Source organism: Schistocerca cancellata, chromosome 8 (assembly GCF_023864275.1).
Source record: "Schistocerca cancellata isolate TAMUIC-IGC-003103 chromosome 8, iqSchCanc2.1, whole genome shotgun sequence".
In the NCBI taxonomy this organism is placed as follows: Eukaryota; Metazoa; Arthropoda; class Insecta; order Orthoptera; family Acrididae; genus Schistocerca; species Schistocerca cancellata.
This window is the reverse complement of record NC_064633.1, coordinates 414,400,779-414,417,293: the sequence shown is the minus strand read 5'-3', so window position 1 is coordinate 414,417,293 and position 16,515 is coordinate 414,400,779. Positions and strand designations below refer to the sequence as shown.

The following is a 16,515-nucleotide window of genomic DNA, read 5'->3' as shown; positions in this document are numbered from 1 at the left end:
TTTCAGTTGTTGGAAAGACATCAGTGGTGGCTACTTTCGAAAATTACCAGTGATGGCTGAAACAGGTAATTTCATGTTGAAATTTTTGTGATATTGTTGGACGGTAAATTATTTTCACGTCATCTTTAAACCTGGCTATTACTTGGTCTATGTGGTTGCTTTGCACTCTGTGTCTTTTATTTTGTCGAGCAGAAATGAGAGTTCAGTTAATATTGTATGTTACATTTCTTACCTGAATTTAAATGCTTGATGACATAAAAAATATTGCAAATGTTAGTGCTTACAAATGTGTCCTCTGAAAAGATAGGCATGTGACTGCCACATATAGCTATATTGTTGCCGTATTTATGAGAACACAATGATGAAAGGGAATGTTATGCAGCTTTTGTTTGGTAGTGAGTGCAACCCCCCCCCCCCCCTACACACACACACACACACACACACACACACACACACACACACACACACACACATTCTCTCTCTCTCTCTCTCTCTCTCTCTCTCTCTCTCTCTCACACACGGTATGAACTTTACAGGAAAATTTGTAGCAGTTTGAAGTTCAATGTTAGAACTACCTCAGTAAACAAAAGTCTTTTAATTAATGTGATAGTAATACCTACAATTGCTTTGATTTATCAACAACTTCTTCCCAGGTTGCAGAGACAAGGCCAGCTCCTACTGGAAGGCCTTCCAAAGATCTTACTCATCGTAGACGGGCAGCGCGCTTCTTCCCTGTGGTGAAAGATGAGCACCTAGTTGATCCACTAACACCAAGGAAGAGGAAAACAAGACATGGTAGTAACCCTCCAGTTGAGCACCATGTGGGATGGATCATGGATGTGAGAGAGCATCGACCCCGTACTACATCCATTGGGTAAGTTTTATGCATATTATTTTAGTTACTTGTCAGGACTATAGTTTTCTTAATAATCCTGAGCTAATGGCGAGTGTCAAAACGGGTATGGGGAGGGGGGGATTAGTGAACAAAGGGTTGTTGTAGCAAGATTGTATGTTGCAGCCCCCAAATCATACAAAATATATGAAAAATACACCGATTCAAAAAAGCATATAAAAATTCACTTGATTCCTTCCTGAGAGGAAGTCTCTGCTCCTTCCAAATCAACAGTGTAAGTGTAGATCAGATGTGGCTTGAATTCAGAGAAATAGAATTGACAGCAATTTGGAGATCCGTACCATATAACTTAACAAAAGAGGGAGGCGATCCCCCTTGATGCACAAAACAGGTCAGAACACTGTCGCAGGAACAATGAAAAAAGCATGCCAAAATTTAAACAAACACAGCATCTCAAAGATTGGTGGTATTTTACCAAAGCTTAGAATTTAGTGTGGACTTCAGTGTGAAATGATTATAATAGTTTGTGTGGAAATCCAAAGAGATTCTGGTCATAGGGAAGGTATGCTAGCTGTAAGACACGGTCAGTGTCTTCTCTGTGTGATAGCAATGGAAATACTGTTGATGACAGTGCTACCAAAGCAGGGTTACTAAACACAGCCTTCCAAAATTCCTTCACCAAAAAAAAGAAAAAAAATGGAGTAAATATTCTAAATTTGAATCAAGAACAGTGCCAACATGAGTGACATAGAAATAGATGTCCTCAGAGTAGTGAAGCAACTTAAATCACTTAATAAAAGTAAGTCTTATGATCCAGACTGTGTACCAGTTAGGTTCCATTCAAAGTACACTGATTGAATAGCTCCATATTTGGCAATCACCTACAACCACTAGCTTGATGAAAGATCCGTACCCAAAGACTGGAAAGTTGCACATTTTACACCAATATTCAAGAAAGGTAGTAGGAGTAATTCACAAAATTACAGGCCCATATTATTAACATCAATATGCAGCAGGATTTTGGAACATACATCGTGTTTTAACATTATGAATTACCTCCAAGAGAATGGTCTATTAATACACAGTCAACACAGATTTAGAAAACATGGTTCTTGTGAAACACAGCTCTTTTCTCTCACAAAGTGATGAGAGCTATTGATGCAGGATTTCAAATTGATTCCATATTTCTACATTTTCAGAAGGTTTTTGACACTGAGCCACACGTGGCTTGTAGTGAAATTGCATGCTGATGGAATATCGTCTGTTATGTGACTGAATTCATGATTTCCTGACGGAGAGGTCACAGTTCGTAGTAATTGATGAAAAGTCATAGAGTAAAACAGGAGTGATGTGTGGCATTTCTCAAGGTAGTGTTATAGGCCCTCTGCTGTTCCTTACCTATATAAATGATTTAGGAGGCAATCTGAACACAGCTGTCTTAGGTTGTTTGCAGAAGATGTGATGCTGTCGTTAATCATCTAGGAAACTCATCAAAAGATCAAAGAAATTGCAAAATGATTTAGAAAAGATATCTGTGACCCTAAATAATGAAGCGTGTGAGGTCATCCGCACGAGTGCTAAAAGGAATCCTTTAAACTTCGGTTACAATATAAATCAGTCAAAACTAAATTCTGTAAGTTCAACTAAACATCTAGGAATTACACTTACAAACAACGTAAATTGAAAAGAGCACATAGAAAATTTTGTGGGAATGGCAAACCAAAGACTGCATTTTATTGGCATAAAATGTAGAAAGAAAATGCAACAGATCTACCAAAGAGTCTGCTACATTAGGTTGTACGTCCGCTTTTGGAGTACCTGCAGTACAGTCTGGGAGCTTTATGAGACAAGGAGTAATGGAGTACATCAAGAAAGTTCAAAGAAGAGCAGTATGTTTCGTACTATCGAGAAATAGAGGACAGTTTGTCATGGACACAATATAGGATTTGGAGGTGGGCATCATTAAAACAAAGGTGTTTTCCATTGTGGTGCAATCTTCTCACAAAATTTCAGTCACCAACTTTTTCCTCCAAATGTGAAAATATTTTGTTGATGCTGACCTAATTCCAAAACATCAATCCGGAGGGGTATCCTGGCGACACATAGTGAAGTATTCTCCATCAAGCAGAAAGCTTCATTTGACCACCTTCTTACCTGCACACCATTCTAGCATCGTCATTCTTTGGCTGGTAGTTCTGGCTTTTTGGAGCAGTAATATCTCAAGTTTAAGGTTCTGGACTAGACATGCCCAAATTGTGGTATGACAAAACTCAGTGCCAAGGTGTAACAAGGTTTAGGTTCCATCTTTGGTGTGCTCTGCTAAAGCATATGAAGGACACTGAGTTGATAATTTGTGACTTACCATTCTTCTGTAATAATGCTGTGATTTTCTGAGGTTGGTTGTTGCAGATGTCCTCAGTCTGAGAACAATGTACCCACCATATGCTTTACTCTTGTTAAGATGTTTAACTTGCACACGAATCTTGTCACTCAGGGAGGTTCAGATTAAAATATTTTTCTGCATTTTAGTGAATTGTATCTACATCTGCTGTGATGCATGCACATTTATGAAAAATTGAAACCATGTGTTGGAAAGAAACTCAAAAGCATATATTTGCCTTTAATGGAGAAGTACATGCCTCATGGCTTGGCTCGTTTTGAATTGCCACGTTTTCCTTCCGTGCCTGTTGAGCTCCTGGTTGCCTCTGCTACTGCATGTGTATCCTGTCCAGAGGTGCTGGATAGTGCAATAGTCACTGGTTAATAGAAAAAGGTTAGAAAGGAAACAAATGACAAATTCAAATTGGTTTGGTCTGTGGATAACACACTCCGCATGTAAGGAAGTATTGCAGGTTGAATTTTTGGTTTTAACTTGTTACAAATCCCCAGAATGTGAAAATGTCCCTGCCATACCAACTCTCATTTATGAGACACAGAGTTCAGATTTCTGTCAAGACATCAAAGTTATGGGGCTCTTCTAACTAGATTGTAGCCAGTTTTCTACCCAATCTGGTTCAAACTGATGATGTGCATATCAACAGTTTTTTTCTCGTCTCTCTCTCTCTCTCTCTCTCTCTCTCTCACACACACACACACACACACACACACACACACACACACACACACAGTGGGCAGTATGAGGAAGAAATGGTAGTGGAAGATATAGATAGAGAACAAATAGGGACAAATGATACAGTTAAAGAATAGAAGGGGGGGGGGGGGGGGGAATAGAAAGAGACAGTTATACATCATGTTGTGAAGGGGAAGGGCTTAATGAGAAAATCTGTAAATGTTAGATAATGTGTTAGATAATGACGTTCAAGTGCTCTCTTTGAAAGTGACAAATGAGAGCGAATGCTTATACTGACCTAGATGTCTCTTGGCGATGCCTGCTGTAAAGCAAGCTAAGCAAATGAGTACCCCAAGATTGGTTAGTTTTTCTCATGTGTAAGTTTATCTTGAAGGCAAACATCATTGGTATTGTCATCAGAACACTACAAAGTTGATACTGCCAAATTAGTGTTAGTTGTGCATCTGTTTAGACTAACGAGAGATTTTGCTAACATATACATAATAAAACCATAAGAATATTTTGATATTTGCAATATATACATACTAAAACAGATACAAACTTCTGTCTCAGGATAAATTAAAAATAGTGATTTCATTACATATCTCTTATAAGCCTTTGTGTAGTTTTTAGAGTAAGAGATGTATAGTGATGCACATGCTAGAGCTCACTTCTGTTATATGCATAAGTGAGTGTAGAACATGTGCAATATAAAAGATGAATGTTAACTAGTGCAGTGAAGAGCTTTGTCTTCCTTGCAGCAGGAATGTTCACACAGTAGTATTGTGTGTGTTTTATTTTGAAATTTCATGAGCAATACATACTGTATTTGTGTGGTCTCACATTTGTGTTTATGAGGAAGAAATTTAAAGAAATTTGTGAAAAGCAACTGAAAGAGCTTTGTGTGACATAGTTCTAAATAGCTTTATTATCTGTTTTCCAGTAAAGAGATTTAATTTTGTACTCAGTGGTTGACAGCATGTTTTTAAAAAAAAATACAAGTGGCTGTTGTTGTTATTTACTGTAGCACAACTGCCCAATAGTTATCCACAGTTGTTTTATCCCTGATCTTTACTGGATACTTTCAAATGTTGAGTTTTTGTTGTGCAGTGTTGAACTCACGTTGCAGGATAATAATTACTTACCACTTTTGCTGTTAGCTTCAGGCAAAATGTTACATAAATTAAACATGTCAAAAGGCAAGCAACCAACCATAACAATAAAGATAACGGGTGTAGGCAGATGTTTGCAACTGAAATTGGTTACCTAAGCAAAACAAAAAGGCTGGGACATGAGAATGGAGAGGAGATGACAGGACAGAGAGGTGGAAACTGTTAGGTGGAGGATGTGGGGACAGTATGTTACTTAGGTTGGGCTGGCATAATTTGGGAGCAGAAGAGAGTGTGTTTTTAGAGATTACTCCCATTTGTGCTGTTCAGAAAAGCTAGTGGTGGAGGGGAGGATCCAGATGACTAAGGCAGATTACTCCCATTTGTGCTGTTCAGAAAAGCTAGTGGTGGAGGGGAGGATCCAGATGACTAAGGCAGTGAAGCAATGATTGAAATCAGTTATGTTAAGCTCAGCTGCATGTTGTGCCACAGGGTGCTCTTGGCCATGGCATGGCGGTAGCCATTCATCCTGATGGACACCCAATATAAGAAGCTGTGCAATGGTTGCAGCAGAGTTGGTAAATGACATGGCTGCTTTAACAGGTGGCCTGGCCCCTGATGGGGTGGGATAAATCTGTAACATTACTGGAATGGGAACTGCTGGGCGGGTGGATTGGGCATGTCTTGCACCTGGATCTTTCACTGGTATATGATCCTTGTGGCAAGGGGCTGGAATTGGGAATGGCATAGGGATGGACAAGGATGTTTGTGGACAGTGGGTGGGCGAAGGAGTACCACTTAAGGAGGGGTGGGAAGGATCTCTGGTAAGTGGTCCCTCATTTCAGGGCACGATGATATGTAATCAAAGCCCTGACAAAGAATGTGGTTCAGTTGTTCCAGTCTGGGGTGGTACTAGGTAACAAAGAGGGCACTCCTTTGTGGCCATTTCTTGCGAATGGTAGGAGGGTTAGGGGTGTGAGGGGAAATGACACAGGAGATCTGTTTGCAGATGAGGTCTGGGTTTAGTGCCTGTCTGTGATGGCGTTGGTGAGACCCTCGGCATACTGAACAAGGGAGTTCTTGTCACTGTAGATACGTCATCCCCAGGTGGCTAGGCTGTGTGGGAGGAATTTTTTGGTGTGAAAGGGATGACGGCTGTTGAAATGCAGGTAATGTTGTTGGTTGGTGGGTTTAATGTGGCTGGAGGTGCAGATGGAGCCATCGCAGAGGAGATGGTGAACGTCTAGGAAGGTGACACACTGGGGTGAGGAGGACCACCAGGTGAAGCTGATGGAAGAGAAAGTGTTGAGGTTTTTAAGGAATAAAGATAGTGTGTCTTGGCCCTGAGTCCAGATCGTGAAGTTATCATCAATGAAGTTAAACCTGACTAGGGGTTTGGCATTTTGGGAGGCTGGGAAGGTCTCCTCTAGATGGCCCATAAACAGGTTCACATAGGAGAGTGCCATGTGGGTCCCTATGGCTGTGGCACAGATTTGCTTGTATACTTTCACTTCAAAGGAGAAGTGGTTGTGGGCTAGGATAAAGTTCAAAGGAGAAGTGGTTGTGGGCTAGGATAAAGTTGTAAGGTTTATGAGGAATGAGGTAGTGAGTTTGGAGAGAAGGACATTGGGGAAGTAATGTTCATCGTTGTTGTTGTTGTACAGGGTGGTAGTGTCAACAGTGACAAGTAGGGACCCATGAGGTAAAGGAATGGGAATGGTGGTGAGTCAGTGAAGGAAGTGATTGGTATCTTGAATGTGAAGGAAGTGGTTGGTATCTTGAATGTGGGTGGTTAGATTAAAGGCAATTGGTTCGAGGTATTGGTCAGTGAGGGCCGAAATTCTTTCAGAGAGGCCGCAATAACTTGTCTACTTTCATTGGGGTCGCAATGACTTGTCTACTTTCATTGGGGTCGCAATGGCGTGTCTACTTTCATTGGGGCCGCATGCGGCGTGTCTACTTTCATTGGGGCCGCATGCGGCGTGTCTACTTTCAGTGGGGCCGCAAGCGGCGTGTCTACTTTCAGTGGGGCCGCATGCGGCGTGTCTACTTTCAGTGGGGCCGCATGCGGCGTGTCTACTTTCAGTGGGGCCGCATGCGGCGTGTCTACTTTCAGTGGGGCCGCATGCGGCGTGTCTACTTTCAGTGGGGCCGCATGCGGCGTGTCTACTTTCAGTGGGGCCGCATGCGGCGTGTCTACTTTCAGTGGGGCCGCATGCGGCGTGTCTACTTTCAGTGGGGCCGCATGCGGCGTGTCTACTTTCAGTGGGGCCGCATGCGGCGTGTCTACTTTCAGTGGGGCCGCATGCGGCGTGTCTACTTTCAGTGGGGCCGCATGCGGCGTGTCTACTTTCAGTGGGGCCGCATGCGGCGTGTCTACTTTCAGTGGGGCCGCATGCGGCGTGTCTACTTTCAGTGGGGCCGCATGCGGCGTGTCTACTTTCAGTGGGGCCGCATGCGGCGTGTCTACTTTCATTGGGGCCGCATGCGGCGTGTCTACTTTCAGTGGGGCCGCATGCGGCGTGTCTACTTTCAGTGGGGCCGCATGCGGCGTGTCTACTTTCAGTGGGGCCACAATGGGGTGTCTAGAATTTTTGGGTTTGTGGATTTTGGGGATCATGTAGAAGATAGGTGTGTGGGGTGTCATAGCAGTGAGGAGAGAAATGAACTGTGCTGATAGGAGTTAGCCTTAGAACGCATTCTCTGCTCTCATAATTATTCCTGCCTCAACCTATGGTAACATATTTGTCCTTACACCCTTTACCAAATGCTTTCCACCCCCTGTCCTATCACTTCCTCCCCATTCTCGTGTCCCAGCCTATTTGTTTGCCACCCTCTGCCAATGCACCCTCAAATCTTTCCCTGGACCTCTCCTTGTTGCCCCCCCCCCCCCCCCCCCCCCACTTCTGTGCCACACAACCTTCTGATGCTGTGCATGTTGACATCTAGTCCCTCCACACTCCACCAGACGGCATTCTTCTGCCCCCCCCCCCCCCCCTCGCACGACCCCCTCCCATACAATGCTGTCATCCCACATGATATTTGCATTCTGGCCTGTACTGGCAAAGTTGACAGTCAGGCATCCGTCAGTTGTGATTCCTTGTGTGTATGAATGGTGTGCGTTTCTCTTTTGTTGATGAAGGCTGCGGCCATAAGCTTTGTGTAAGTGCCTTTTAATTGTGCCTGCCTCCAACTTAACATGTCTTCTTTGTGGTAAGTAGCAATCTCTTTTCCTACATTGTTGATTCCAGGATTTGTGGGAATTGAAAATTTGTAAGGCTCTCACTCCTCATTTAATGTTTGTGTGACAACCATCGTAAGACTACTATAGTACCATCTTTTTATAGTTGTGCTGCTGAATTCAAAGACAATGTAGTAAGTGCAACAGATGGCTGTGGTGGGTTCTTAAAATCACTGAAGCAGGTTCTGTATGTTTGTTGGTGGTTTCCAGAGTTATTAAGAATAAAATCCAATGTCAAATCTCTGGGATGATTTATACACCACAGGAATATTATTTTGACTTGAAATGATGGGGCTCTGTTTGGGTGGTTTTTTGTGGAATGACAGTAGGCTATGGTTTATTAACAAGTGGTTCCCAGGTGAGGAAAACATTGAAGAAGATTATCCATGATAGCAGAAAACTTTTCAGTTAACTTTCTTTTGCTATTAAAAACAAGGGGAAGGTTCCTCAATTTGTATCAAAACAGTGTGTGGCCAGCTTTTTGACATTTTTGTGGATAAGCAAACTAGGGAGCTCTTATTGTGGAATCAGCTTGTATGGCTGTATTTGTAGGAAAACAAATCCTCTACACTGTCACTTCAAGTAGCCATGTGAAGGGGAAGAATCAGAACTAAGAATTTAAAGAGAGGTACACACATTGAGCATTAAAATATAATCATGAATTAAGTTTCAGTATTATGAAAAAGATAGATTGCTACTCACCATGAGTCACAGATAGGCATAACAGAAACACTGTTGAACAAGTAAGCTTTTGGCCACACACACACACACACACACACACACACACACACACACACACACACACACTATTAGCAACCATACATCATGATTGGAGAAACATCACGTGCGGCTGCAGGCACTGGCCTCGTGTGTGTGTGTGTGTGTGTGTGTGTGTGTGTGTGTGTGTGTGTGTGTGTTTCATCTACTTCAGTAGAAGGCCTTTTGGCTGAAAGCATACTTGTTTAGTGATCTCTTTGTTTTGCCTGTCTGTGACTCAACATATCCACTATATGGTGAGGAGCAATCTATCCTTTTCATAATATTGTCTTCATTCCATCCTGGATTTTCCATTAGAAAAATTAGGTGTAATAGTTTTGGTGTATTGTTTGTGCAAATTATTTTCTTAGAGTGGTGTGTTGCATTTCTGGTATTTTGTGATTTGCAAATAAAAATGGACATTATGAAATTCTGTTTTATAGAAGCAGTACAGGAACAAGCCCAAGTGAAGGTTTTCTTTCTGGTGGTACTCCTACTTCTTTGCCAGCCTTCCAACATCCTTCACACTCACTCCTCAAGGAAAATAATTTCACCCAAGAAGTTTATCACAAGTACCACTCAAGGTGCTTGAAAGGTAAGTAATTCATTACCTTCTTTCCACAGTGTGATATGTTTGGCCCAAAATTTATATTTCTTACTGTACTAGTAATTGTGTGTGTGAAATTGTATCATTCAACAGTGTGCATACTAATCAGTTGTTTTTTTATGGTAAGAGAGGAACAGGTTAGGAATTGGACAGTCACAAGAAATGAACACATTATTCCGGTTTTGGTCATTTTTCTTGCGGGAAAACTTCAATCGCAACATGTACAAGGAGTTCCGTTCATTGGCTGTTGAGGATGCTCATGAAGGCTACAGGTAAGTGCACGTTATAATGTTAGACAAATAATAGTGATATATGAAATGTTTGTGTTTGGGTTTTACAATTGGTATTAACAAGTTCGCAGTAATTGTGAAGTTTATTATTCAAAATACACAGTAGTCCATAAAATGATAACGCTGTTAATGCCATTGCCTTGCAAGTGTAATAGATATATAGAAAACTCACCTGGAATTTAAAAATAAATTTAAAAAAAAAAAGGAATCCGAATAGCTAAGAATGTCGCTCAACAAGGACAAAATTCTCAATTTCATTGTTTAGTCAGTTATGTATTATACATTCTGTCATGTTAGACAGATGTGGAGACGTTTTTCCCTGCTGTAGGTTTTCAGTGTAATTTGCTCCAGACTCTTCTTGTCCCGCCCGACCTCCCACCCGTCCCGCCTGGCCTCATAGCTTTCCACCCCAACCCACAGCTCATTTCTTTTTTCAGGTAATGTAAGGTTTTCAAAAAACGAAACCATCAACTTGCTGATGGTAAGTGTGAATCTGCTATGCCATAGCTTCCACTTTACATTTTGTATTTCTGAAGCAAAATATGATCACTTGTTATATACTTGTACACTTGATGACTTGTCACACATCAAATCAGGTCATTTGACAGAAATCGATCATGATGATTAACACTATTCAGTTGGTCTTAAATTTAGTTGAACAAACCTTATGTATTAACTATGTTATATCCCTGAAATAAATCGTCTTGTTTTTCAGATATGGATTGGAGTGTCTCTTCAGGTACTATAGTTATGGCCTTGAAAAAAAATTTAGACCAGATGTATATCAAGACTTTCAAGAGGAAACGATTGCAGACTATGAATCAGGTTGGTATTCTTCATGTAATATGACACTGTACTGAAAAGGTCTTTGTCAGTTTTTTACAAGATGTGTAAATTTTCTAAGTAGTATACATGCATGGCATAGTACTCGGAAGTTACGCTTTATTTGTGAAGTAAAGGACTAGAAGAGATTCACAATAACTCCTGTCTGTTGTAAGAGGTACACTGACACTTGATTGTTTTCTCTTCATATTGACAACTTTGCTATTATCAGCACAACTTCAGCAATAGCTCCACTTGCAAAACACCCTCAGCTTCTTCAGCTTAAATAATTATGCCCCATTTATGGATGGAGCTCCATAATCTTCCTAATTTTACAACAGTGCAAGCTACCTGAGGAAGGATGCCTTACCTTTTGTGTGCTTGACGATTCCATGCAACCCCCCACTTACGTGAAGATGTGTGTATGCTCCTGTGCTCCTGACATCAAACGCAGTAACCATTCTATCCTAGGGAAAGGTGAGGGGGTTGAGAAATGTTCATGTAAAATTTCATGACCCATTGTTATTGCAGAGATTGCGCTACTGACATCTGAAGAGCCTGTATCCTATATATGCTAAGGATTAGGACCAAGGAGCATGTCCATCCAGTCAGTGCCTTCATGCAGTGATTGCTATGCCAGGTAACGGTTCCAAAGATGAGGTGATAGCTGTCTCCAGTCATAGTGAGTGGCATCAGGGCAGTTGATCCACAATTAAATACATCACCCTCCCAAACCAATGCCTGTGCTGTAATTCGGAACTACCTGATGTTGAGCTTATGGACATTAGTATAATACCATTCTCATAGGTGACAGCCGAATTACTAATAAATAAAATTCAGAAAAGGCTTGCTTACACATCATCAGCATAGAAAAGGTACTACATTTGATGCGTGATTGGAGGCTCTGTGCAGGAATCCCCAGTTCACTATTTCTTGACCACAAAGTCCACCCTGGGTTCTCCCTGTGGTGTGTAACTCACTTTGTGACACAGTGAATGATTTGCTCTGTGGTCTTAAGGAAAGCAGTCCCCATTGTCCTTTGATACCTGTTTATCTTGGCTCTCCACATATACCTCAACTGTGTAGCTATGTACTCTGATGGGTCCAAGTTAATTAACCTTTGGATTATGTTTACCATAAATGCAAGGTCCACGGGTGACACACACCTGTGAATGTGTGCAGCATTACTCGCTTCAGAGTTGTTAGCAATGTCTAGAGACATTAGAACTCGAAAACTGTTAACTTTTGCTGTTATTCTTTCATCTGCCTGAAGTGATAGAACATTGCTATTATTGTAATATTTTGGTCTTTTTAAAATTAAATACTTCTTATTTGACTTACAAAATAGTGGGTTTCGCATTACATGTATATCACAAAATAGTGGGATTCGCATCACATGTATATCGATACCAAGAAAAGAACTCGCTGACAAATTGGCTGAGAAAACAGTTACTGGAGGACAAGTCGAACTTAACAGACATTAATCTATGATCACACCCAAATTTTGGCTGCCTCTGATGGGGGAATGTTAAACTCCACAATACCCAACAAACGGGCTGATTTATCGGAGCACAATATTTCCTCTGAAGATGACATTTTCTGTGGACGTTCAGCATTTGGGAACAGAGGCTCTTGCTGCAATGGAAGTAGAACACCTATCTTGATTAAAACCCTTGGGTTTCATAGTTTCTCTAGGTTTGTGCATTAATAGCAGCATGCCTGTACTGTCAAGACTATTGCCACAAATTGCAGACTATTTGAATGATGAATTCCCACTACAAATTGACATCTGCAGTTCTTGCTGATTTCAAGATACAAGTTCTAACAAATCTGCCGTGCATGGCATCTGATTTAGTCACTGCACTTATTGGCCCATAGCCACATTTGTCATAAACTGTACATACCATTTCTAAGAGTAGATGAGATGATGCAACTTCTAGAAATTAAAAGGCATCATTTTATACTGTTAATTTACTGATGTGTAGCTTTGATGCAGTGCTCTGGAATTCTGGAAATTAGAAGAAGAATAATTATTAATGATTTCAGACTCTCCAATGTAATTATTATGTTACTGTTGTTTTTATTTATTTCGTTATTTGATCATTTAGGAACTACAAAAAAAAAAAAAAAATAAATGTGCAACCGTTATGACAGTTGTCAGTTTTCTTTTTTTTTTTTTCCACTGATGCCAAATGTGCTGCTTTCTCTAGTCTCACTGATATTTAAATCTGTTCATATGTCTTACCATTCAGCTGCGTTGTATTGTCAATGATATTTGATATTATTGTTTTTTTTTTTAAACGTATTTGAAAGCCAGTTTGTTCTGATACTTCTTTCAGTGTGTGAATTTGTTCTGTTCCTATTTAAAAGTCATTTGTCAGTATAGCTACATCATTTGGAGAAACTAAGCAGTCTGTTTTCACATGTTATTTTTAATCCCGATCTCTGTTTCATCAGATTTAAAAGTTATTCCTTGTGCCACTATTAAAAATTTTTTCTGATATGCAGTTGAACAAGTCTCAAGAAAAATCATGTCTTCTTTCTCCAGTTTTGATGTTTATTATTATTATTATTATTATTATTATTGGTATTGGTGTGTTTTGGGTGAAATACTGTAGGAAATATCTTGGTTGAAATAACTGCCTATTATCAATAGTTCATTGCACCAGTTAACACACATTTTCCACTTGGGGATATTATCGTGTTGCAACTAAATCAAACAATGTAATATACTTGTGAATAGTTTTAACAAGTCGTCTGCAACATTGTGTTGCTATCAGATTATGTCAAAATACGCATTACTTATATTTATAAGAGAATGTAAAGTATACTACGAAAATAAAATGTTACTGGGCTTGTTAATATTAATGTCAGTACAGCTGCCCTACATGCTGAGCTTTAAAGGTTCCTTGCTCTAGGGCATAAGAAGTAATGTTGTCACCTTGCAAATATAATTTTGATGGACAAATGTAAAGAGAAGGCTGTGCTTAACTTTCCTGTAAGGGCATTTCACTCTAACTGGATTATGATTTATATTTTATAATACTGTTGCATGTTGCAGTTTATCTTGTGTGTGTTGGCTGCATTCCGACTGTCTGTGAAGGGATTTACATATGTCTCTAATTGCACAATTCATTTCATAGTAACAAGTGATAGCCAAAGGTACAATGTCAGCTACACCTTCTCTCCTTTAGTCTTGTCTCTTAATGAGCCATTCCTCATTGAAAAAAAGGGCTTTTCATGGTCTTAGTATTGTTCTTGAGGGAAGAGGAAGTTTCTCAGTGTCTCAAAAGGTCAGGGTGTGATATGGTATTCACAAATGAGTGCACCGTGGTAGTATATAGTATGGTGTTGCAAAGTAGGAGAATCCAGTGGGTGTATGAAAACTTGACTAGCTAGGCTATAGCTCAAATGAAATTACTTCACAGTTGACATAACATTCCCCGCATGTTGCCCGGAACTGCTCTCTGCATACAATTACGGAACTACTGACAACATTGCAAGCAAACATGCCACTTGAGAAAGAACTAAGATTGGCTGCTGTTTGGCCCATGCCACTTTGTTTACTGAAACTACAATCATATCTATTTTAATCAGTGTTTATGCTATTGATGTGGTGGGAATGTTACAACAGTCTTTTGAAACTCCAACTATTTTTGCTAGGTAAGCAGATAGTGTTTTCCAGAGCAACATATTCCAGGGGCTCAACATGCTGGATCTTCTATGGGTTTTGAATGGTTCACTAAATTAGCATATTCATAAGCACAATCGTACTCATGGGTAAGTCTGGAGAGAGTAATCTGTTCTTAGCAACTTTCTGTATACAGTTTGTGGATGTATAATAATGACCTTTGTACAAGGTATTAAGTGGGGAGAAAATACAAGTGCTGTAACCCTTGTCAGGGTCCAAAACATGGGTGTTAAAAGCAAGCTCTTGTCAGTGATGTAGTCCACACCATATTTTTAGTTCATACACATTAACTGAATTTGGACTCCGAATGAATGAACTGCTGTTTATGGCCAGTTTAAGTCTCATCTACTTAAATTATCCACATATAAACAGCTAGCCACATACTCCACTGACATTCTGCAATATTGTGACACCAAAGTTCACAAATTAGACATATTGTCACAGTAAACATTATTGAAATTTGGCACAGTCCATGGTACTAATTACATTATCCTGTATTTTTGGGAATAAATGTTGCATCCTTCAAACTCAATGCAGACTAACCTAAAATAGCTTCTCTCCTCTTATAAGAAGACAGTAATTAGGACTAAATTTACCTACTGTTGTTTGCTGGATTTTCATAAATTACAGTTAAAGATTTGTGATTCTGAGTAACTGAACAGTGGAAGAAGATTTGTTTGAATGGGAACTTTCAGATAACAATAATATGGCTGGTTTGCTGCATATGGAATTTTGTTTCAGTAACAATGTTTTAACCAAGGATGCAAATCTTGCTATTATATTTTCGTCATTGGTTATAAGAATACTTGGCTCCTTTATATATCTTTTTGATCTAGTTTATCAGGAAGTTGATAGGTATATATTTACAATGGCAATGAAATCTGAAATTGCTGATGTTTTGTAATTAGCATGGTTTTTAGCGAAACTAACAATACGGATGGATTCTAAATAACCAAAAGGAGTTAGTAGATCATAAAGTTAAGTTGGCTAAGCCCTGAGTCAGTATTTTAGAATTTAGATTCTGTGCAGGTCATATGAATGATGTATGGAAGATATTTACAAAATAAATAATTTTTGGGGGAGGGTAGAGGGAAGAAATACATAACAAATGGCCAGGATCCGCCTGCTTTCTTACACAGTGACATGCTGCCACGTGTTGATTTAATTACTGCGCTACCAAGGCATTACACAGGCCACTCTAGTTCTATTGTTTTCCATTCTTTACTTTGCCACATTACATGTCTTTTGCAGCTGTACATAAGTTGACTTATTAGAGCTGTCAGTGTCCCTTCTATGGGAATCGTATTTGTCTGGTACCGGGTCATGTGCAACAGTGGAGACCTGTAACTTTCAGGAAGACAACACCACTCCTTCATTACAAAATTGAGAATTTGTTGAATGTATTTCATATTCAGCATGACGTCCAACTGCTGATGTCCCACTCCATCCTAGTAAGTGTTGTCAAAGATGTTAAGTACACATGCAGAACTTCCTCCACCAATTATCTGTGAACTGTGGGCAACTGTAGAAGCAGCAGAGAACAGCCTGCCAGAGTTGCCACAATCACCAGAACGAAAAGAGGTGCTATGCATTACAAGGGAAGTATGTAATTCAGTTGCTATTGTACATTATTGTTTGAATGCAGTTCATTTTATTAGTTGAGTACATAGTTCAGTTTGTTGCTGCAATTTGGTATATGAAAGTGAACAATAGCTTCTTTTTTTTTTTCTCTCCTTCCAGGAGAGGAGCAGTGGCATTTGTACTGCGTGAAAAGTATTCATACACAGGAAACAGAAGTGTGGGAATTTTTTCAGGCATAAGTGAGGGTATTTTTTGAATGTTTTAAAGATACTGGCTTACCTTGGTTCAGCAAAATATTGTACTTCTAGGAACACTCAAAATACTAGGAACACTCAAAATAACTTCATTATTGTCAGTGAATTGTTTAAACATGAAACATCCCTGCTGTGCAATTGTTTATTATTCTTAACTTTGTATGTTGCATGACAAGCAACCATTTTAGATGTTGTCTTTGCTGTGGGAAGAATGATGAGAAATATCATCAGACATTAAGGT

General features: G+C 39.9%; 1 protein-coding gene across 4 annotated transcripts in view; it reads left to right on the top strand.

Annotated features, from left to right (window-relative positions):
- Positions 1-16,515, top strand: part of LOC126095150 (la-related protein 1B) — a 143,099-nt gene that overhangs the window by 115,633 nt on the left and 10,951 nt on the right. For all 4 annotated transcript variants that reach the window (XM_049909873.1, XM_049909874.1, XM_049909871.1 and 1 more), the window contains 4 exons: positions 654-874; positions 9,473-9,624; positions 9,764-9,908; positions 10,642-10,751. In XM_049909873.1, coding sequence (XP_049765830.1) covers positions 654-874; positions 9,473-9,624; positions 9,764-9,908; positions 10,642-10,751 — 628 coding nt within the window. The remainder of the gene's footprint in view (positions 1-653; positions 875-9,472; positions 9,625-9,763; positions 9,909-10,641; positions 10,752-16,515) is intronic.